Source organism: Lissotriton helveticus, chromosome 3_1, assembly GCF_964261635.1.
Source record: "Lissotriton helveticus chromosome 3_1, aLisHel1.1, whole genome shotgun sequence".
Taxonomy (NCBI): domain Eukaryota; kingdom Metazoa; phylum Chordata; class Amphibia; order Caudata; family Salamandridae; genus Lissotriton; species Lissotriton helveticus.
The window spans coordinates 1691104696-1691130397 of NC_136061.1; the positions used below are offsets into that span (position 1 = coordinate 1691104696).

Consider the following 25702-nt stretch of genomic DNA (forward strand, 5'->3'; position numbering starts at 1 on the left):
TGCCACACCTACATTTCAAAGGGCTACTTCCAGCATACTCACAAAGGAACTTGACTCCAGCCTTAAGTCAACATAGAGAACTTGCACTGGGTCGGGAAAGGACACTTCTGAAATTAGATTGCAGGATAGCCTGGATGGTTATTATCCTTCTGAGGAGGGCACCAGGTATAGATATTGGACCCTCAATCCAGCTCTTCATTACGCACTTAGACCGGGAGGGGACCCACCAGAAGGACTGACTTGTACTTCACAGAACTGCCCTACTATTTGAAACCTGATTTGCCTCAGTTGACTGCCCTGCTGCTATCAGAGGTCTACCCTGTTGCTTGAAGCCTGCTTTGTACCCTTGGAGGATTTTCCTTTGGCTTGAGGACTGCCTTGCTGCTTGATCCGAAGGCAACCAGAGTGACTCAAATGGCAAGTTATCTGTGTGAGCTATAGGGAAATAACAAGCCTTAGAGACGTTTAACCCTGCACCTGGCCTCTGCCTGTACTGAGTCCTGATCCCCAAGTTGTGCCCAAACAGTCCTGGACCCTTGGAAGTGGCGCTAATGGTCTTCTCCAACCAAACCCTGAAACTTGTGACTTGGAAAACTTTCCATCAAAAAGTGACCTGAGAACCGGCAGAAGACCAGAGGTGCATCCTTGGTCAGCCTGACTTCATGGTAGCTCCTGCTACATTCTTCTTCGCAGCAAATCATGTTCAACCACTCCTTTCGGTAGGAGTAACTAGACTTGCAGAGCCCTTCTTGGCTACAGCCTGCAGCTTCTTCCCACTGGAGATTTTCGACTTCCCAAAAAAGTGTTTAAATCTGTAATCTTTACTGCGAGCATACCTAACTTCTTCCCGATGATGACGCCTCCACCTTGGACATTGCTAGCTGCCTTGTCCTGCTGAACTTCATAGTCTCAAGAACATTTATTCAAACAGTTTTTTAGGTACTAAGGTAAGTAAGCATGGGGCTCAATCCACCCCATGTAAACAGACGGCACTTCATTGCGGTCAGCCATAACCTTTGACTTTGAACCGTCTCGTGTGACTAGATGTCTGCGGTTGGCACTTTGATCTTATTAATGCTATTTTTCTCCAAAAATTTAAAATAAATATAACTCTGGGTCTACTGATTGGATTTCATTTGTTTTTGTGCAATTTTATCTATAAAATATACGCAATTTTTCTTTATTTTTTTTGTTTTCACTTTATCTCGTCAACCTGCCTGATTTTGCCGGCACTCTTGGCTGGCCCGTGGTACAAGGGAGTCTACTTCAGACACAATATTCAAAATCAACCCTATACACTTTACTGGAACCATTTAAAACTCATTTGTATCCACTTTTACCACTTCACCCAGATTTACAAGATCATTCAAAGAGAGAATACTTTGTGCCAAGCTACCAGAGGATTAAGTACAGGTTAATTAAGAAGCTGCTGTAGTTCACCCTTACAAGGATTGTGGTTGCTGCTTCTGTAGTGTCTTAATCCCCTCTATCAAAAACCCAGTTTCCTATATTATTGACCCAACTTCTATGTAAATACCAATCCAAATGAGCAGAGTCTCCACCCTCCTCTCAACATTATGTTTCCCATTGGATGATAGCACCATACCAAGCCTTGTCTTTGTTTGAATTTCGCATTTGTTTGAGGTAGCAAAAGGAATATACGAGGAAAGGCCTTCTTGGCTACACTCATTATTTCAGTGCACTACCAAACCCACTGAATTAATGATATTTCCATATAACTATTGATAACAAAAAGACTGAGCACATAATGTTAAATGGAAGGATAAATCAATTGAAGGAATATTTATAATTTGAGGGCAAAATTACATGTCACAATTCTTGGCATAAGTTTCCTCAGTTGTGCTAGAATATTCAAAACTTCTACCCAAGCTTAATTACACTTAGTCTCTCATGTGTTACAGTAGTTTTATAACTGAAATTTTGGATCACTGACATAATATCGGAATCTACAAAATCATGTAACACAGATATCATAGAAAAAATATTGCTTACCAAAATAAGATTTCTTACTGATATCATTAAAACATGCAAAAAAATAGTTTGTGATAAATATTTTTCTTAAAATAGTTAATCGTAAATATTTTATTATGTACCAATATTATGATGGTAATAAAATAATTATCACTAATATTTAATGCCATTTATAAATATATACTTTTATGAACACACACATATTTATATGCACAATATTATCCTATATGTGTGTATGTATGTACATGCCAAACAATACTCTCTCAGGCATAGAGTGCTGCATAAACTATGCAAAAAAGAAGCGGAGAACTCTGGAAAGTTACCAAGTTTAGGTGGAGAGCAGTTCCTGTATAAAGCACCCTACAACACCAACAACACTCTGGGTGCTCCCTTATGTCTGGACTTAACTAAACCTTTCAGAAGAGCTATAATGATAGTGAAACACGTGTCATGGCCTGCCTTTACTCATTCCAGGTTTTCTTGATGGTGTTCTACCAGTCCGAAGCTCTGCCTAGAGTGGCCAAAGGTTTTTGTCATTTTACAGCTCGGCATGGATGGCAGTGTGCTTATCCTTTGTCCAAAGACTTCGCTGTAGAAATGGCAAAAGACTTTGTCCCTTTCTATCTCAGCATGGATGCGATGCGCTAATCCTATGCTTATAAACTTTGATAGAAAAGCAGACATTTGAGGTGAACAAATTCAGAGTATCGCTGGTGTTGTGGGAAGCTCTGTACATGCCGCTGGGTAGTTCCCGATCTGTTTTCAAATGATTTATTTTGCATTCTCCCATTTCTGCATATTTATTAATTTTAGCATAAGTGTGCAAAATGTTATCCTCTTCTGCCACTAAGTACAGAGCCATGCCATCCACAAAGAGTTTACATTTTGCTGTTCCTACTACTAAGGCTGAATAGTTTTATCTTGCCTGAGGGCACAGGCCAAGGGCTCGATAAATATTAATAATAGAATGGGAGACAGAGGACTTGAGACCCTCAGCTAATAGGAATGACCTCTGCTAACTCTCAATTCACATAATATGTATACCTTGGCATTGACATATAAGTTCCTAATTGTGTGTACAAACTAGCAAGAGAAAGCAAATGTATTTAATTCAGAAAAAAGGATGTTCCACTATGCCATGTCAAACGCTTTCTCTGCGTCTACCATTATGATTGCAGCTTTAGTCTCCTCCCTTTAAGAAATTCATTCTGGCCCTCATAAATAACACTATGTACTATTGGGGAAAGTCTATTTGCCATAATTTCCATAAAAATATACCATCCGAATTAAGTAAATTTATAGGATGATACAAATTCGCATCACGCTCTGTTTTTAATTTTTTAAGACACTCACCACTGCAGATTGAATAAAAGAATCAGGGATTTCACCCCCTTCTAGGATGGTATTGTACAAACCCAATAAAAACATACTCAATTTGGGTGCAAACAGCTCAGAGATCTGTACAAGAATCCCATAATTCCCACAGTCTTTTGCCATCGGAGATCCCTTCACCACCTGAGCAACTTCTGCTAAAGTAATTGGAGCACCCAGAGTGTCACCCTGCTCTTCTGCAACTGTGCAGATCATATTTTGCTTTAGCAAGATCATGCATGGTCTCTCTCGGAGAGGATGTTAAGTAAATGGCTTTTTCCTGATTATGTGCTGTTTGCAATTACTGCCTCAGAATACCTTCCCTCTCTCTTACATTAGACCGAAAAGCAATCACCTCTCTCTTAAAAAAACTTTAAAGATGCCCCAGACCATATATATAATGCCGTGCCAATATTGCTCTAAAAAACTCTTCCATTAGCTTGCACATTTGACCTACCCACTGTTCATTAGTAATTAAAGATCTATCGAAGGGCAATTTAGTCCGACCATGTTGCTGCCCCGAAAAAAGCACATTTACTGTAATAACTGCGTGATTTGAAAAAGGATTTGCTATTATCTCTAGCTGAACTCTTAGAAAAGCATGGGACAGTAGAAAATAATCAATTCACAAGTGTGAATTGAACCTTTCTGAATGGCAAGTATATATCCTATCCATCAATTGGTTGCTACACCAGCAGTCTAGCACTGCCAAATCTCTCATCAAAGAGCGTAACATAATGATTGATTGATCTTGGCTTTCGCTGAAGTTTATTGTCCCAGATGAATCTATAGCCGGATCTGGGAGAATAGTGAAATCACCTCCTGAATATATAAAAGCCAGCCTCATGCCTTGCAAAATTGTAAAGAGACTGCAAGGCTTCAAGAGAGTCTTAAATTGGACAACAAAAACTCACCAGGTTTAACAGCTGGAACAAAATCCTCATCTGAACCCAGATCCATCTTGTACCTCAATCTCAATGGACTTTGACAATTTTACATTGAATATTTGTAATCACCAGAATAGTGACCCCCATAAAAGTTAGATGAAGCATAAACTTTATGTTGAACTTACCCAATAACTTTTCCCAGAGGAGTCCCATTTTTATAATGTGTTCCTGTGAGAAATATATATCCGCCTGAAGTGGTTTAAACCATGCTAATATTGCCCACATTTCCTGCTACTATGGAAACCATTGATGTTACATGAATGAATTTCTAACCGCTGAGGACCGATTAAAGAAGAAAACAATTTTAGCCACATCAATACATGGGAACAATCCCTCTATTCCAGCTGAGCAACTGCATGTTTTTGTCCTTTCCCCAACACCCCACAGTCCTCATCTCTCCCACCCGGCACCCCTTCCCCATGAGCCACTCCCCTCCCCCCTTGCCACCACCTTCCCCTTATCCTACCCCCAGGGAGTGCATCCCAGTGAGCCCTCCCCATCCTGTGTCCCACAGACGAGACTGCCTGTCCCCTAACCCGCCCAAACTCCCCTTGTGTGAGTGCACTCAGAAGCCATCTACTCGGGTAGCTGCCTATCTGAATGAAAGAAAAAGCCCATCATATAGAGGCAGGGAGATTATTCAATCTTTTCGATACATTGCTGCAAGTATTCTATCTGCGCGTCAGTGTTTAGTCCCATCCCAATCAGTCGCTTAATTAGAACTTTGTTTCATTTGCAGTAGAAAATTGTTTGTTTGCTCAGTTGATCCCAAATCTGAAAATGGCCTTCTACTAATACTTTTAGCTTAGATTGTTGCACCATGGCGGCATGAATCCCTTGCTTCCTGAAGGGTTCAATCTTCAGCTTAAATTCCCACTGATGGCGAGCAGCAGCTACAGACATGTCTGAAAAGATATTGAAACGTCCTTTGTCTATCATCTGAAACCCTTTGATTTCATGGTCTCTGACAGAACTCTCTCTTTTATGTTAAAATCCTCCAATGGCAGTGGGAATTTTTCATTAAAAGGTTCAACAAAGGGAAATTGATGAGCCCGCATAGTAGAAAGATCATCGGGTTTTGCAGAATTGAGACTGGAGAAGCGGCCCGTTGTATTTCCCCAACTCACCATAATGAGCTTTAGGGAAAGGGTTGTTAGATTTGTCAGTCTGAGGACCAGAAGTTGCTAGCATTTTTCCACAGTCCTCTAGTCTTTTAGAGAAGAAAATGCCTTATCCCCCTAGCATGGTGGGCAAGGTGGTTTTGTGAGGATATGGAGGTTTCTCTGAGATATTCTGCTTGTCCTGAGCTCTGTAGGGGCTGGGGCTATTTAACAAATCTAGGGCTAAACTTCAGATCAGATAGAATTAAGCGAATCCTGTAGCACAGTAGCAGCATTGTAGTTATTGCCATATCCTTCCTGAGTGCCCAATAAGCCTACTGGGCCCTGTACTTTGCCAGAAAGTCTTGCTATGCTCAAGCGCTGGCTCCACTCATTTTCCTTCTTAGCGACCGAGTGCTGAAGCAGTGTTTTTGAAAGTCAACAGTCTTACATCCAAAATGTTTTGGGGTTTGCAGGAGTGCGCCTTCGCCCAACTGTCTCACACACTGTTGCCCGCTGCATTGGCCAAATAAGCCTAGTTACTATGTTTTTTTTACAAAATACACCTCTTGAAACAAGAAAGCCCCAACCGCTACACATGTGCTAATAACATTTTTCAAAGCTGCTCCACCTTCTCCGGTAATTTTGTTATTACTTCTTACTCAGATGTTGCCAGGCCTCAAACGAAACATATACAATCCTAGCGGGTCTTATCAAAGCCCAAATACAGGAGCGCCCACTTTCTTTCTTTTTTCTTCCTTGCAGTCCGGCAGCACCGTTTCTTTCACAGACATTGCCAGCCCTTGAAAAAACAAAAGATCCTGGCTGGTCTTAATGGGGCATTGATATAGGAGTGCTCAGACCAGCACAAGCTGCACTCGCTCCTAGTCAAGCAACTTCCGCGGACCGTCCAGCACTCACTGTCCTCCAAGGGGGAAACCTAACGAAGCCCCGAGGTAGCCAACCATGTGTTAACTTCCCCAACCATCCATTCACCTCCTAGTGCAAGCATTATGATGTACGGTTCCATGTTTAAATATCGATTACAAAAATATAGTTTACAAAAATATAGATGTAAAAATATCAATTACAAAAATATCGACTCCCTATACTTAAACAGGTAAGTACAATAATATCGACTCAAAAATATAGATGTAGAAAATATAGATGTAAAAAATATCGACTTTAAAAAATATTATAACTTAAATTAAATAATTAAATATTATTAATATTATTAACAAAATAAATTACATTACATTTATATTTTAACTATTTATAACATGTAAACTTAATTTAATCATTATAAACTTAATAAATGTGTACATATACATATATTTTCTTCAATACATTTTATTATTATCTTTATTTAATTAATAAACTTTAATAATTATATAAAAATAAAATAATAACATATATAAAACATTTTGAATAAAATAACATTTTCTATATTTAATTAACACATAAAAGTATTTAAAAATATTAATACATACATTTAATAACAACATTAAAACATTAGTAGTTAACACATTTGATAGCCAAGGGGTAAAAATTACTATTCTCACTCCAAAGGGTGCAACAGTAGGGAAAGAGCTGGATAGCGTAGGGGTAAAAATTACTATTCCCACACCAGAGGGTGCAACAGTAGTGAAAGCGCTGGATAGCGTAGGGGTAAAAATTACGATTCCCACTCCAGAGGGTGCAACAGTAGGGAAAGCATTGGATAGCGTAGGGGTAAAAATTACTATTCCCACTCCAGAGGGTGCAACAGTAGGGAAAGCGTTGGATAGCGTAGGGGTAAAAATTACTATTTCCACTCCAAAGGGTGCAACAGTAGGGAAAGCGTTGGATAGCGTAGGGGTAAAAATTACTATTCCCACTCCAGAGGGTGCAACAGTAGGGAAAGCGTTGGATAGCGTAGGGGTAACAATTACTATTCCAACTCCAGTGAGTGCAAAAGTAGGGAAAGCGCTGGATAGCGTAGAGGTAAAAATTACTATTCCCACTCCAAAGGGTGCAACAGTAGGGATAGCGCTGGATAGCGTAGGGTTAAAAATTACTATTCCCACTCCAGAGGGTGCAACAGTAGGGAAAGCGTTGGATAGCGTAGGATTAAAAATTACTATTCCCACTCCAGAGGGTGCAACAGTAGGGAAAACATTGGATAGCGTAGGTGAAAAAATTACTATTTCCACTCCAAAGGGTGCAACAGTATGGAAAGCGTTGGATAGCGTAGGGGTAAAAATTACTATTCCCACTCCAGAGGGTGCAACAGTAGGGAAAGCGTTGGATAGCGTAGGGGTAAAAATTACTATTCCAACTCCAGTGAGTGCAACAGTAGGGAAAGCGCTGGATAGCGTAGAGGTAAAAATTACTATTCCCACTCCAAAGGGTGCAACAGTAGGGAAAGCGCTGGATAGCGTAGGGGTAAAAATTACTATTCCCACTCCAGAGGGTGCAACAGTAGGGAAAGCGTTGGATAGCGTAGGAGTAAAAATTACTATTCCCACTCCAGAGGGTGCAACAGTAGGGAAAGCATTGGTTAGAGTAGGGGTAAAAATTGCTATTCCAACTCCAGTGAGTGCAACAGTAGGGAAAGCGTTGGATAGCGTAGAGGTCAAAATTACTATTCCCACTCCAAAGGGTGCAACAGTAGGGAAAGCGCTGGATAGCGTAGGGGTAGAAATTACTATTCCCACTCCAGAGGGTGCAACAGTAGGGAAAGCGTTGGATAGCGTAGGAGTAAAAATTACCATTCCCACTCCAGAGGGTGCAACAGTAGGAAAAGCATTGGATAGCGTAGGGGTAAAAATTACTATTCCCACTCCAGTGAGTGCAACAGTAGGGAAAGCGTTGGATAGCGTAGGGGTAAAAATTACTATTCCCACTCCAGAGAGTGCAACAGTAGGGAAAGCGTTGGATAGCGTAGGGGTGAAAATTACTATTCCCACTCCACAGGGTACAACAGTAGGGAAAGCGCTGGAACCCAAAACAATAAAAAAAAAACTATCAAATTTTTTATTACATTTAATTTCCAATATAAACATAAATAATATATACATTTAAATATTTTATTATTAACAAAGATAATACAAAAATATATATTTACACATTTTTTAACACTATAATATCCACCACACACCTAAAAATAATTACACAATTACAATTAATATTTACTAATTAATGATAATTAAATTATTTTTTAATTAATTAATTAATTATTTAATTGACAGATTTCACACCATATACACTTATAAACACCAAATCACAAACCTAAATTTAATTACACATGTACAATTAATAATTACTAATTAATTAATGGTAATTAATTAATAAAGTATTTAATAATCAATCAATAACAATTTAATTACTTCACACCATTTACACATATAAACTCCGCTACACACACCTAAAATTAATTAAACAATTAACATAATTAATTAACATAATTAATTAACATAATTAATTAATAATTGACTGATTGAAATTAATTAACACATAATTATTAAATTAACACATTAATAATCAATTAATGTTATATATTTAAATTACTTCCCACCCTATTCCCCTATAAACCCACAACCCGCTACGGAACTAATAACAAAAAATTCAACATAATATACATTAATAACTATTAAAATTCAACAACATATATTAAAATGACAAACAATTCTCATTAAAAACACTAAAATACATGACATTATTAAAATATCGATATTTTTGTAAACTATATTTTTGTAAACAATATTTATTACAACTATATTATTTTTATCGATATATTTACCTGTCTGTCGATATTCTGGTCAAACTATATTTTAGTTATCGATATTTCTTCAATTCGATATTTCTACGGGGATATTTATGTCAGACGATATTTCTCTGACGATATTCCTGCTCTGCACCATTATGTACACCTGATTCGGTCAGTTTTTTCCCTAGGTGCCAGCAGATGCCATTCTGCAAACAACAGTGGAGCATGATGGGAGAACTCGCTGCCGTACATTTAGTTCTGGAGTGTTACTTGTTCTTACTGACTTCTGAGTCTTGACTCTGCTGTACCTCACTGATTAAGCCTTGAGCTGCTTTCCCGCTGCCCTGGGAGTTAGGGCCAGGTGGAGTAATTAGCCCCTAGATTGAGAAGATCCAGGACACCGGAGGTAACAAATCACAGTTGTCACAGCAAGTGCCCAATAACTATGTTGTCCTGACACCCTCTGACCCGGATTTCTAAAACCCCACAAATGTTTGAGGATTCACTGAAACTGGTCAATACAACCTCGTTACCCACACCGTTGCATTTCCTTTCCCCAAACTCTGATGGCAGAATTCTTGTTTCAAATGCAAAGAAAGAGGAGAAGAATATTAGTTGTCGTTAGTTGTCATGGCCTACATTGTTGGGATAATTATCCTAGAAAAATAATTTAAAAAGACAACCTCACTAGCTGCCTGTCTTTGTAAGGCAGATCTACTTTCAGCCAGCACCATACCCCGGTGACAGTTGTTTACATATCCCCACTGTCAACCATTTATATCAAATCATGGCTTGTGCATTTATCGTGGCACTGGATTACTAATTCTATATTAATGTATCATCAGAGGTGACAAACCAGCAGCTGGAAGACTTTCAGATAATATTGGTCAAGTTACCCATTGTTTCTAGTGTTCATTCATTGAAATGGAACAAAATACTATTCCTGAAAAACTGCTCTCTTCCTGACGTATCTTCAAAAAAGCAAATGTCCATTAAAATTGTTGCTGGATGTGTAATAATTACAAAATGGTGTTATATTTTCTCCATTGAACAGTGGGTGTATAGAATATCCTGAAAAACGCCATTTGATCCTGGCTATCTCTGCATCTTTATAGCAGACTTGCAAATGTGTACCATCCAGGCATTTTATGACATTTCAAACTTCCAAAATGACCTTCAGAGAGCTCTCGTGACCACAGCTCTGGCTAATGCACCTCTCTCCGCTGATGGATACACCTGTTGTAACGGCTAAATTAGTTATGGTGCGGCGCCAAATTTGAGACAGGATCTACAAGGTAGTTTGAATTTGCACAACAAAGAAACAAAAAAACTTACCGCAGTTTGTTGTTTCATCAGTTCTGTCCCCACAATCATCCTCTCGATCACACAACCAAGATCTTGGAATACAACGTCCATTCCCACAGGAAAATTGATCAGTTCGACAAGTCCTTGCTGAAAAAGATTGTTATTTTTTTCAGTGAAATATAAATGTAAAAAGTAACACGTAGATAGTTTAAAAAAAGACAACACAATAATCACATACCTCAAAGCCTCTTGAAAATAATGGTAGAAGTGTGGCTCAGGGGTTAGAGGTGGCAGACCCGGAATCTGAGATCGGTCCTGGACCAGGGTTCAATTCCCCGCCCCGGCGGGTCTTGGGCTAAAAATTCCACGGACTCGATAATTCTCACCCCGGTGCCTCCTTGACTCACGGGTTCACACTCTGCGACTCTGGGCAACAGCTTGCTTAATCTCCACAACGGCCCCTCGCGGCGGGATGCCTGACTTTCACCTTGTGGATACCCTGCTATCTCACAGGGGAATATCAGGAAGGGTTCCCTAAGCAAGCGCCGGGACACCTGCTTTGCGGGTAGCTGTGCGCTATATAAGCTCAACTACATTTACATTTACATTTAAATTAAAGGTTTTATGCTATTTAAAAATGATACTCTGCATGTGCCGCCATACCAGCTGGATGCTCAGTGAGCTGAATACTTGGTTCTGGGAAGTGCAGTGTTCTGAAAGTCAATGGTTGAATCCTGGCAAAGAGACTCTGCGTTCATTGCTGGGGGTATCAGTAAATTGAGTACCATAATTTGGGCAATACAAATATCTCCTTTTTATAACACTACAAAACTGTAGAAATGTTGTGTAAAATAGTATTTAATTGAAACGTGTTTATTGCGATAGCAATTGTTGATATATTTGTTTATTCATTTGTTAGTTTTAAAGAGCACTGCCAGAGCCCTGGAGTATCAGACAACTTTACAAGAAAAAATAGGAAGCAACTGTCATGTAAAAAACAGAGTAACTACTTCAGTACCATGTGCCCTCACAGGCAGATGAAACAAATGCGAGCCTGGCTATATAAGATACCATATCTTTGCAGGATATTTGAATAACCTAGGGACTTATTTATGGAAGGCACAGTTTCTTCGTCAATAATTTCACTGAAAATGTTGCAGTGATATTATCATCGACATATTCTTTATTTTTGATTGCTGGGATCATATAAAGTGCAACCCAAAGGTTTATTAAAAAAGTTAAAATAGGACATAAATACAGTAAAACACAACAATGCTTCCTTAGAGAGAGTGGGAAAAAATTAGCGATTAAACACTCCATTGCTGTAGGGGATTTTACCCTTACTAATCATATGTAGACCCATGTGAGCACAGTGGTTCCCAAAGAAACACTCATACCATTCTTTATGAGTTATACAAATGTAAAACAGAGACAGGGACTCAGTCCATAAATAGATATTAAAACAGGGGGCCTTCCACCTAAAAACACCATTTCGAAGAATTAAATAGTACAAAACTTATCATACCGTATTGGATAGGATTAAAAGGTTACACAATATATGTCAAGCATCTACTCCATATGGCCATCAGGACTTTTTGCTACTCTGAATACTACTACTTTCCTAGAGTCAGTGATAAGAATTCGGAGCACCCCAAGATGGTGTCTCGAACAAATACACCTGCATAGGGGAATAAGTCACTTAGACTTCAAATTTTTTAGGGCAAACGAATAATAAATGAACCAGAGATTCAGGTTCCTCTTTGCATGCTGGCCACTGATCATTAATAGTATAGAAAATATACTATTTTCACGTATTTAGTACCTTGGTGTATATGTTTATTTAGAAAATACACACATGGGGTCCCCAGGGACAAAATCAGCTTGTGCAGAGAGAAAAACTAGCAGAAAAGGCAAAAGGGAGGGAAGAGAGAAGAACGGGCAAAAAGAAGGCTGAAAAAAGAGAGGGAAAGGCAAAAACAACGGGTAGAAAAATGAACAAAAAAGGTAAAACAGTGGGCAGAAAAAAAAGGCAGAAAAGGCAAAATAGAGGGCAGAAAAATGAGCCAGACAGATAAAACAGAGGCAGAAAAAAGAGCAGGAAAGGCAAAACAGAGAGCAGAAAAAGAAGAATAGGCAAAACAGCAGAAGAGGGCAAAAAGACAGCACTCAGACACTAACACATCCACTCACAGACCCAGTCAGACACTCATAGACCAACTCATTAAACCCACTCAGAGACTCATTCACCCACTCATAGACACACCCAGACACTCATGCATGCAATCATAGATAATCTTGGGATCATCCTGGGATTTTGATTCCTGGTCCTGCCGACTGCTCGAGGTTCGATTCTGCCCCAGCAGTCTGCCTTTGTCTCGGCTGTGGCGTGCTTGGGCCCCTCGCGGAAGTGGAAGATGACTGTTGGCAACATGTCATGATGCTGATAAAAGATTCTTCTGGCTCGTTTTTATTTTCCTGACTCTTTGAGCTGCTACACTCTGGGATTGTTCGTCTATTTCTCGTCATGGCTCTGACTGGGTAGGCTGATTCCCCTTTGTGGTTTCAGACGTGAGGTGACCGTTTTCTCTCTTACTTCACGAGCAATGTTTATTAGGCCTCCATTTTGCCTTTTTGTATTTTGTTGTTGTTGTTCACTTGCCTTGCTGATTAATAGACATTGAGAAAGGACTCACTCCTCCTCCACAAAATCGGCGGCCATCTTTGAAGAGAGCCCGGATTACGATTTGCACGTGTAACTCCAGCCTGCAATCTCATCACCTTAAATTACATTCTTCATCCTCCATGATATCCCCCCTTTTCCTAACTCCTCCTTCTATTCCTCTTAGTTGTTCATTTCCTAGATTGTCCTTTATATTTATTTACTCGGTTAGCCATTCATCACCCCACTCCTCTTCTCACATATCCCCCCTCCCCCCTCAGTACCCTTACTTTATATCATATCTATATATCTTCTACTTGTTACTTTTTCCCTACCCCCTCCTTGACTGCCCTTTGACCTGCACATCACCTGCACTCTCTACTATGTTACTTTGTGCTCCTTATTGACTTAGTATTGGGTTTTGTTATTTCAATGTGGTTCATTTCATTCCCTTTACTAATTTGTGTTGGGTTTTTGCACTTTATTGCTGCCTGTGTTTTTATTCAACAATCAACGCTATTTATTCCCCATCACCTTTAATTCTTTTATCTATAACCTCCACTATCACTCTTACTCCGCTTTACATCTTATTACTCCCTTCATGCTTACTGAACTCATCAGTCACTCTTTTCTTCTTCAATTCTTTCCTACCTTTATTCTTCACATTCAGTGAACTAAATACTATTTTGTATCCTATTCATTAATTCTATTCTACCCCACCCCATCTCTCTAAACATGGGAAAAAAAAACTTAAACACAAACTTATCTGCCTCCACCCTGAAACCTTATTCGCTGAACACCATAACAGCCTTAACTCTTCTCTTGTTACCAATCTCATCTTCTTCACCAAACGCCCGTCTAAATGGAAAAGCATATTCCTAGGTCACTTCCTGATCTCCAATTCACGCAACATCCCCTACGGTTTTAAACTCTCCACCAAACCATCTTCTTCCTTTCCCGGGGAAATAGACATATCCATCTTCAAATCGGGAACCATACTCATCCAAGCTTCTGAAAAACACCTTGACATTTTTGAACAACACTTCAACGCCTTACCACAGCCCCTCTTAAATTACTCGAATCTTGACCACCAGTACACCCCTCCCCTAGACTCACCGCCCCCCTTCCTCCCATACCACTAATATCTTGTCTCTCTGAAAAACCTCAACTTTTAGTTTCTACATCCGCCCCCATTGTGCCTTACCCACTATCTCCTCCTCTGGATTCCCCCCGTCCTCCCCAACTTCTAATGATCTACATATTAGCACTGTATCCCTAACCACCACACTATCCCCTGACCCTGCGCTCTCACCACCTCTCACCCTAGAGCCATTACCCCCATCCAACCCTCTTCACCTTCACCTCTCCTATCTGACCCTACCCAACCCACAGTGTCCACATCTCCCTTAATTTCTCTCTCCTCTCCTTCGCTCCCTACTGATTCGACACCTCCTATTAGCACTCCATCCCAAACCATATCACTATCCCTGAACACGGTCTCCGCACACCTTCTACCGCGTGATTCATCACCCACCTTACCAACCACGCCCCTCTTCCCTCTTCTCCACGACACTCCTCAACTCCTACCACCCCTATCTACCCCCACTGCTCCCCTCTTCTCATCGCATCTTCCCACTTCGGTATGCTCTGTTACACAATCATCTCCTTCCAACCTCCCCCCTATCATCCCGCCTACTTACAACATTTCTTACATCCAAACAACAGTACTCCCCACATCCCACCCATCCTCTACCCTCACCTCTCCCCATCACCTCTTCCTCAGTCACCCTGCTCCGCTACACACACCTCTTCCTTCAACCTCTCCACCAACATCCCCCCTCCTCTTAACACTTCTTACATCCAAACAACTCTACCCCCCTACCCCACATCCCCCTCGTCACCTACCCTCACACCCCACCCAAACACGGTCCCCCCGCACACATCAACTCACACTCTAGCCTCCCCGTACATTAAACCTGCCCTTGGGTCCCTCATCTTAGAACTCTCCTCCCTTAGAAGCGACATCTCACTCCTCTCAAAAACGATCTCCTCACTCTATAATAACCTCCTCAACATACCTACGCAATGCCGGCCTAACTCTATCACCGGCAATAACACCCCTCACTCCTACCACCATTTAACCTTCACACTACCCTCTCAACCCTCTCAAATCGTGTCTTCACTCAAATCCTCTCATCCACAACCTGGTACTCTACCTAATAACTCAGAAGCTAAAACTTCCTCTAATCTAACTATTTCTCCACCCCCACCCACTAAAGCTCACACTCCCTTGATTTTAACTATCTCTCCACCACCACCGTCGTACTTTTTACCCCTCAGTCATAAATCCTCTATCCCGGTTCTCATAGGAAACAGAAGTCTCCCCCTTCCTCCTTCCTCACCCAGACCTCCTCAACAACTTAAAGCTATCCCCCCTAACCCCCCTCCCAATCACCTGAGCCCACTACCCAATGTTGCTTGATGATTAACTGCCGATCCACGTCCTACCCGACACATATGTCGTCTATTCCAGTTCTTTTAGGAACAAGCAATCCCCCCCTCCTCCTTCCTCCCCCAGACCTCCTCAACTACTTATACAGATCCCCATCTGTCCCCCCTCTCCTCCACCAATCACCACCCCCCTTTGCTGCATGTTGATAAATTGTAGATCTGCCTCCTGTCACGCCACGGAGATTGCTGAAACTATTCTCAGTGAAGACATTGACATTGCTGTCCTAACTGAAACATGGCTCACACCCCACTCCAACCCCATCCTCGACTTGCTTATCCCCCCTGGCTATGATATCATCAGAAAAGACCGAATTGAACAAACAGGCGGTGGACTCGCCTTAATTTTCAAAGCCGATCTTAACATCTCACTATGCAATCCTCAAGACCCCTCATCCTTTGAATACCTCTGCATCGATCTCACCATACCTGACTCCCCCACTACCCGGTTACACATCATCTACCACCCCCCAGGTAACAACATTTCCTTTACGGAAGAATTGACTGATCTTATCATATAATCGTCACTCTCCCATTCTAATAACCTCTTCCTCGGTGATTATAACATCCATTGGAACAACAATGTTGATCCTGATGTCATCCAACTTAATAATACAATGGACATCACCAATACGTCCCAACTCTGCCTCTCTCCCACTCATAACAAAGGTGCCACCCTTGATGCCATTATAACGACCAACGATCTAGCCTCCCTCACAAATATTTTTCCGGTTGACTGGTCTGACCACTACCTCATCCTTTTCACCTTGATCAAAAATACCTCTCGACCAGCACCCACCAACATACTATCCAAAAAATCCACACGCAACCTTCACCATATTCCTCCCGGTAAACTCGAAATAACAATTAAGGCTCATTTAGACCTACCACCTCTCTCTGACAGCACAAATGACCTAACCAACCTGAAGAGAAGCAAGATCCACACGACAGGTAAGTGGAACCACGACTTTATTAGACGTCCAGCCACAGTAACTCCCCGGCAGCAACTGCCAAGGAAAGAATCAATTAAGTGTTCCACGCAGGGAACATTCTATGTAGAATGCGAGGAGAGGGAGAAGTCCCAACACACCTCCCTTTCTTCACAGAGAAAACAAAAGAATAGAAAAGGTAAGAAGGAAAAAGAATGCAAAAAGAAAAGAATAGAAGCTAAAGGAAGAAGGGAACAAGGTAAATAGAATGCATCAATTATAATGAAAAGCTAACATTGTATGATAACATCACAACATACATTACACCCACCACGTGGTATAGGAATTACATCATCACATAGTCTTGAAATTTAGCAGGAACAGATTTGACCCTGGAGGAAGTTTCTCTCCGCGGAAGGTTTCCATCAGAGTGCACCACACCACCTACCTTGGGACCGGAAGGAGAAATACTGACCCCCAACCGCTTCCCAACACTCTCAACCATGGGCCCAGGAACGATAGAAACCATACTCTTACTCCAAACTCTTCCATCCTCCAACACTACCACATAATCCCTCACAGCAGCCACCTTCTTGGGAGAATAAAACCGTGACTCCCCTTTACGGAGAAATCCAGGTTTCTTTATCCTCACCCAATCGCCAACCTTCACTTTGCAAGAAGACGACACATCTGATCTGGTACCATAACTGCTCTGAACCGAAGCTCTGACATCAGCTACTCTACCTAAATTAGTAGCATCCACAACCTTCCTGGACATCCACTCTTTGTTCAACTTGGTACCAGCGACTCTACCACGCAACAAAGTAAAAGGAGCAACACCAGTTGAAACATGCGGAGTAGTTCTTACAGCCCATAACATGTCGGCAACCGCTTGACGCCACTGCAAACCATTCACCAAAGCCAGTTGAAGATGCTCTTTGATCACACGGTTGAAACGCTCAACCAAACCGTTGCTGCGAGGATGATAGAGCGACCTGCAAACGTGTTTAATACCAACTTCCTTGAAAAACGAAGACATTTCAGCAGAAACCAACTGCGTACCATTATCCGAAACTACCTCTTCAGGAAAACCCTCCCTAGAGAAAACATCACGTAAAAATGAAATCACCACAGAAGAACTAATGGAATCAACAAATCTTACCTCAGGCCACTTGGTCATATAGTCAATCAACACCAAGATAAATGTGGGAGTCGAACCAACGAGACCATAAGGTCTAGCAATGTCCAAAGCCAATTTGGACCAAGGAACACTCTTCACAACGATAGGTTCAACAGGCAGAGGACGGGTGACTTGTGACTTATCACTGACAATACATTCACAGCATTCACGAACAAAATGTTCAACATCCTTGTCCACAGATGGCCACCAAAAATGTTGCCTCACCCTGCGCTTCATGGATCGAATGCCTGGATGACCTTCATGAGCCAAACCAAGAATCTTCCCACGAATAGAAACCGGAACAACCAATAGCCCACCCCTTCTCAAAATTCCATCAACAAGAGACAACTCATCCTTGACCCGCAAATAAGGAATTATTGCGGCAGGACAAGCTTTTTCACATGGCCATGGTTTAGAGAGAAGATCAATAACCAACTGCATGTCAACATCAGAAGCAATCCCCTCCAACCACTCACACTCCGAAAGAGCACACCCAATAGAATCACATAAAGAACCAACAGCACAAACTACTTCCAAATCATCACACACAACGCTGTTGTCACTATTGGAAAGAGGTAGTCTGGATAAGTAATCAGCAACCAAATTCTTCGCCCCAGCCACATATTCAAGTTGATATTGGAATTCCTGCAATCTGAATTGCCACTTAGAGATCCTTGGAGTCGCCCTGCCACCACCCTTGGTCGTGAATAGATCAATCAAGGGCTTATGGTCAGTCCTCAAGATGAACCTGTTCCCCCATAAAAAAAATTTGAAATGCAAAACTCCCCACCACATCGCTAGGGCCTCTTTTTCAATGGTAGAATAAGTCCCCTCAGAACCCCTCAAGGTTCTGGAGGCAAAGGCAATGGTTTCTTCGCGACCATCACCCCTTTTCTGCATGAGGACAGCCCTCAAACCCACATTGCTAGCATCGGTGGAAAGAATGCACAAGTCATTGATGTTGAACAATTTCAGAGGGCGAGCTTCAATAATCTCTTGCTTGATGACATTGAAGTTGCTATCACAATCATTATCCCAGACAAACTTGACATTTTTCTTGAGCAGGCCACGCATAGCAGCGGTTTTGGTAGAGAAATTCTTAACAAATTTGGAGTAATACTCGACCAAACCAAGATATGAACGTAATTGATCCTTGTTGGTAGGAACAGGAGCATTTTGAATGGCATCAATTATCTTGACTTTTGGTTCAACCCCATTTTGGGAAATGTGGTGACCAAGATAGTCTACCCCATCTTGAAAAAATTTGCATTTATCCTCCCTCAAAGTTAACCCACTAGACCTTAGTATGCTGAGAACAAGCTTAACACGCTCATCATGTTCAAGTTCGGTTTTGCCATGAACCAGAATGTCATCCTGGAAAAAGACAACACCAGAAATGTTCTTGAACAGGTTGTTCATTAACCTCTGGAAAACAGCCGAGGCTGAAGCCAAACCAAACGGCATGCGGATGTAACGATAAGCACCCTCCGGAGTTACAAAGGAGGTAAGGTGCTTGGAATTAGGACACAGCTCAATCTGATGATATGCAGATGAAATATCGAGGGAGGTGAAAAATGTTGCACCTTCTAGGGTGGCTAACATCTCGTTGACAACTTTACAAGAAAAAATAGGAAGCAACTGTCATGTAAAAAACAGAGTAACTACTTCAGTACCATGTGCCCTCACAGGCAGATGAAACAAATGCGAGCCTGGCTATATAAGATACCATATCTTTGCAGGATATTTGAATAACCTAGGGACTTATTTATGGAAGGCACAGTTTCTTCGTCAATAATTTCACTGAAAATGTTGCAGTGATATTATCATCGACATATTCTTTATTTTTGATTGCTGGGATCATATAAAGTGCAACCCAAAGGTTTATTAAAAAAGTTAAAATAGGACATAAATACAGTAAAACACAACAATGCTTCCTTAGAGAGAGTGGGAAAAAATTAGCGATTAAACACTCCATTGCTGTAGGGGATTTTACCCTTACTAATCATATGTAGACCCATGTGAGCACAGTGGTTCCCAAAGAAACACTCATACCATTCTTTATGAGTTATACAAATGTAAAACAGAGACAGGGACTCAGTCCATAAATAGATATTAAAACAGGGGGCCTTCCACCTAAAAACACCATTTCGAAGAATTAAATAGTACAAAACTTATCATACCGTATTGGATAGGATTAAAAGGTTACACAATATATGTCAAGCATCTACTCCATATGGCCATCAGGACTTTTTGCTACTCTGAATACTACTACTTTCCTAGAGTCAGTGATAAGAATTCGGAGCACCCCAAGATGGTGTCTCGAACAAATACACCTGCATAGGGGAATAAGTCACTTAGACTTCAAATTTTTTAGGGCAAACGAATAATAAATGAACCAGAGATTCAGGTTCCTCTTTGCATGCTGGCCACTGATCATTAATAGTATAGAAAATATACTATTTTCACGTATTTAGTACCTTGGTGTATATGTTTATTTAGAAAATACACACATGGGGTCCCCAGGGACAAAATCAGCTTGTGCAGAGAGAAAAACTAGCAGAAAAGGCAAAAGGGAGGGAAGAGAGAAGAACGGGCAAAAAGAAGGCTGAAAAAAGAGAGGGAAAGGCAAAAACAACGGGTAGAAAAATGAACAAAAAAGGTAAAACAGTGGGCAGAAAAAAAAGGCAGAAAAGGCAAAATAGAGGGCAGAAAAATGAGCCAGACAGATAAAACAGAGGCAGAAAAAAGAGCAGGAAAGGCAAAACAGAGAGCAGAAAAAGAAGAATAGGCAAAACAGCAGAAGAGGGCAAAAAGACAGCACTCAGACACTAACACATCCACTCACAGACCCAGTCAGACACTCATAGACCAACTCATTAAACCCACTCAGAGACTCATTCACCCACTCATAGACACACCCAGACACTCATGCATGCAATCATAGATAATCTTGGGATCATCCTGGGATTTTGATTCCTGGTCCTGCCGACTGCTCGAGGTTCGATTCTGCCCCAGCAGTCTGCCTTTGTCTCGGCTGTGGCGTGCTTGGGCCCCTCGCGGAAGTGGAAGATGACTGTTGGCAACATGTCATGATGCTGATAAAAGATTCTTCTGGCTCGTTTTTATTTTCCTGACTCTTTGAGCTGCTACACTCTGGGATTGTTCGTCTATTTCTCGTCATGGCTCTGACTGGGTAGGCTGATTCCCCTTTGTGGTTTCAGACGTGAGGTGACCGTTTTCTCTCTTACTTCACGAGCAATGTTTATTAGGCCTCCATTTTGCCTTTTTGTATTTTGTTGTTGTTGTTCACTTGCCTTGCTGATTAATAGACATTGAGAAAGGACTCACTCCTCCTCCACAAAATCGGCGGCCATCTTTGAAGAGAGCCCGGATTACGATTTGCACGTGTAACTCCAGCCTGCAATCTCATCACCTTAAATTACATTCTTCATCCTCCATGATATCCCCCCTTTTCCTAACTCCTCCTTCTATTCCTCTTAGTTGTTCATTTCCTAGATTGTCCTTTATATTTATTTACTCGGTTAGCCATTCATCACCCCACTCCTCTTCTCACATATCCCCCCTCCCCCCTCAGTACCCTCACTTTATATCATATCTATATATCTTCTACTTGTTACTTTTTCCCTACCCCCTCCTTGACTGCCCTTTGACCTGCACATCACCTGCACTCTCTACTATGTTACTTTGTGCTCCTTATTGACTTAGTATTGGGTTTTGTTATTTCAATGTGGTTCATTTCATTCCCTTTACTAATTTGTGTTGGGTTTTTGCACTTTATTGCTGCCTGTGTTTTTATTCAACAATCAACGCTATTTATTCCCCATCACCTTTAATTCTTTTATCTATAACCTCCACTATCACTCTTACTCCGCTTTACATCTTATTACTCCCTTCATGCTTACTGAACTCATCAGTCACTCTTTTCTTCTTCAATTCTTTCCTACCTTTATTCTTCACATTCAGTGAACTAAATACTATTTTGTATCCTATTCATTAATTCTATTCTACCCCACCCCATCTCTCTAAACATGGGAAAAAAAAACTTAAACACAAACTTATCTGCCTCCACCCTGAAACCTTATTCGCTGAACACCATAACAGCCTTAACTCTTCTCTTGTTACCAATCTCATCTTCTTCACCAAACGCCCGTCTAAATGGAAAAGCATATTCCTAGGTCACTTCCTGATCTCCAATTCACGCAACATCCCCTACGGTTTTAAACTCTCCACCAAACCATCTTCTTCCTTTCCCGGGGAAATAGACATATCCATCTTCAAATCGGGAACCATACTCATCCAAGCTTCTGAAAAACACCTTGACATTTTTGAACAACACTTCAACGCCTTACCACAGCCCCTCTTAAATTACTCGAATCTTGACCACCAGTACACCCCTCCCCTAGACTCACCGCCCCCCTTCCTCCCATACCACTAATATCTTGTCTCTCTGAAAAACCTCAACTTTTAGTTTCTACATCCGCCCCCATTGTGCCTTACCCACTATCTCCTCCTCTGGATTCCCCCCCGTCCTCCCCAACTTCTAATGATCTACATATTAGCACTGTATCCCTAACCACCACACTATCCCCTGACCCTGCGCTCTCACCACCTCTCACCCTAGAGCCATTACCCCCATCCAACCCTCTTCACCTTCACCTCTCCTATCTGACCCTACCCAACCCACAGTGTCCACATCTCCCTTAATTTCTCTCTCCTCTCCTTCGCTCCCTACTGATTCGACACCTCCTATTAGCACTCCATCCCAAACCATATCACTATCCCTGAACACGGTCTCCGCACACCTTCTACCGCGTGATTCATCACCCACCTTACCAACCACGCCCCTCTTCCCTCTTCTCCACGACACTCCTCAACTCCTACCACCCCTATCTACCCCCACTGCTCCCCTCTTCTCATCGCATCTTCCCACTTCGGTATGCTCTGTTACACAATCATCTCCTTCCAACCTCCCCCCTATCATCCCGCCTACTTACAACATTTCTTACATCCAAACAACAGTACTCCCCACATCCCACCCATCCTCTACCCTCACCTCTCCCCATCACCTCTTCCTCAGTCACCCTGCTCCGCTACACACACCTCTTCCTTCAACCTCTCCACCAACATCCCCCCTCCTCTTAACACTTCTTACATCCAAACAACTCTACCCCCCTACCCCACATCCCCCTCGTCACCTACCCTCACACCCCACCCAAACACGGTCCCCCCGCACACATCAACTCACACTCTAGCCTCCCCGTACATTAAACCTGCCCTTGGGTCCCTCATCTTAGAACTCTCCTCCCTTAGAAGCGACATCTCACTCCTCTCAAAAACGATCTCCTCACTCTATAATAACCTCCTCAACATACCTACGCAATGCTGGCCTAACTCTATCACCGGCAATAACACCCCTCACTCCTACCACCATTTAACCTTCACACTACCCTCTCAACCCTCTCAAATCGTGTCTTCACTCAAATCCTCTCATCCACAACCTGGTACTCTACCTAATAACTCAGAAGCTAAAACTTCCTCTAATCTAACTATTTCTCCACCCCCACCCACTAAAGCTCACACTCCCTTGATTTTAACTATCTCTCCACCACCACCGTCGTACTTTTTACCCCTCAGTCATAAATCCTCTATCCCGGTTCTCATAGGAAACAGAAGTCTCCCCCTTCCTCCTTCCTCACCCAGACCTCCTCAACAACTTAAAGCTATCCCCCCTAACCCCCCTCCCAATCACCTGAGCCCACTACCCAATGTTGCTTGATGATTAACTGCCGATCCACGTCCTACCCGACACATATGTCGTCTATTCCAGTTCTTTTAGGAACAAGCAATCCCCCCCTCCTCCTTCCTCCCCCAGACCTCCTCAACTACTTATACAGATCCCCATCTGTCCCCCCTCTCCTCCACCAATCACCACCCCCCTTTGCTGCATGTTGATAAATTGTAGATCTGCCTCCTGTCACGCCACGGAGATTGCTGAAACTATTCTCAGTGAAGACATTGACATTGCTGTCCTAACTGAAACATGGCTCACACCCCACTCCAACCCCATCCTCGACTTGCTTATCCCCCCTGGCTATGATATCATCAGAAAAGACCGAATTGAACAAACAGGCGGTGGACTCGCCTTAATTTTCAAAGCCGATCTTAACATCTCACTATGCAATCCTCAAGACCCCTCATCCTTTGAATACCTCTGCATCGATCTCACCATACCTGACTCCCCCACTACCCGGTTACACATCATCTACCACCCCCCAGGTAACAACATTTCCTTTACGGAAGAATTGACTGATCTTATCATATAATCGTCACTCTCCCATTCTAATAACCTCTTCCTCGGTGATTATAACATCCATTGGAACAACAATGTTGATCCTGATGTCATCCAACTTAATAATACAATGGACATCACCAATACGTCCCAACTCTGCCTCTCTCCCACTCATAACAAAGGTGCCACCCTTGATGCCATTATAACGACCAACGATCTAGCCTCCCTCACAAATATTTTTCCGGTTGACTGGTCTGACCACTACCTCATCCTTTTCACCTTGATCAAAAATACCTCTCGACCAGCACCCACCAACATACTATCCAAAAAATCCACACGCAACCTTCACCATATTCCTCCCGGTAAACTCGAAATAACAATTAAGGCTCATTTAGACCTACCACCTCTCTCTGACAGCACAAATGACCTAACCAACCTGAAGAGAAGCAAGATCCACACGACAGGTAAGTGGAACCACGACTTTATTAGACGTCCAGCCACAGTAACTCCCCGGCAGCAACTGCCAAGGAAAGAATCAATTAAGTGTTCCACGCAGGGAACATTCTATGTAGAATGCGAGGAGAGGGAGAAGTCCCAACACACCTCCCTTTCTTCACAGAGAAAACAAAAGAATAGAAAAGGTAAGAAGGAAAAAGAATGCAAAAAGAAAAGAATAGAAGCTAAAGGAAGAAGGGAACAAGGTAAATAGAATGCATCAATTATAATGAAAAGCTAACATTGTATGATAACATCACAACATACATTACACCCACCACGTGGTATAGGAATTACATCATCACATAGTCTTGAAATTTAGCAGGAACAGATTTGACCCTGGAGGAAGTTTCTCTCCGCGGAAGGTTTCCATCAGAGTGCACCACACCACCTACCTTGGGACCGGAAGGAGAAATACTGACCCCCAACCGCTTCCCAACACTCTCAACCATGGGCCCAGGAACGATAGATACCATACTCTTACTCCAAACTCTTCCATCCTCCAACACTACCACATAATCCCTCACAGCAGCCACCTTCTTGGGAGAATAAAACCGTGACTCCCCTTTACGGAGAAATCCAGGTTTCTTTATCCTCACCCAATCGCCAACCTTCACTTTGCAAGAAGACGACACATCTGATCTGGTACCATAACTGCTCTGAACCGAAGCTCTGACATCAGCTACTCTACCTAAATTAGTAGCATCCACAACCTTCCTGGACATCCACTCTTTGTTCAACTTGGTACCAGCGACTCTACCACGCAACAAAGTAAAAGGAGCAACACCAGTTGAAACATGCGGAGTAGTTCTTACAGCCCATAACATGTCGGCAACCGCTTGACGCCACTGCAAACCATTCACCAAAGCCAGTTGAAGATGCTCTTTGATCACACGGTTGAAACGCTCAACCAAACCGTTGCTGCGAGGATGATAGAGCGACCTGCAAACGTGTTTAATACCAACTTCCTTGAAAAACGAAGACATTTCAGCAGAAACCAACTGCGTACCATTATCCGAAACTACCTCTTCAGGAAAACCCTCCCTAGAGAAAACATCACGTAAAAATGAAATCACCACAGAAGAACTAATGGAATCAACAAATCTTACCTCAGGCCACTTGGTCATATAGTCAATCAACACCAAGATAAATGTGGGA

General features: G+C 42.0%; 1 protein-coding gene across 1 annotated transcript in view; it reads right to left on the reverse strand.

Annotated features, from left to right (window-relative positions):
- The window catches only part of LRP1B (LDL receptor related protein 1B), a 3812342-nt gene that overhangs the window by 2058565 nt on the left and 1728075 nt on the right, over window positions 1-25702 (reverse strand). Inside the window, exon 18 of the mRNA XM_078683424.1 lies at window positions 10494-10610. Within this exon, the coding sequence (XP_078539550.1) occupies window positions 10494-10610 (117 nt within the window). The remainder of the gene's footprint in view (window positions 1-10493; window positions 10611-25702) is intronic.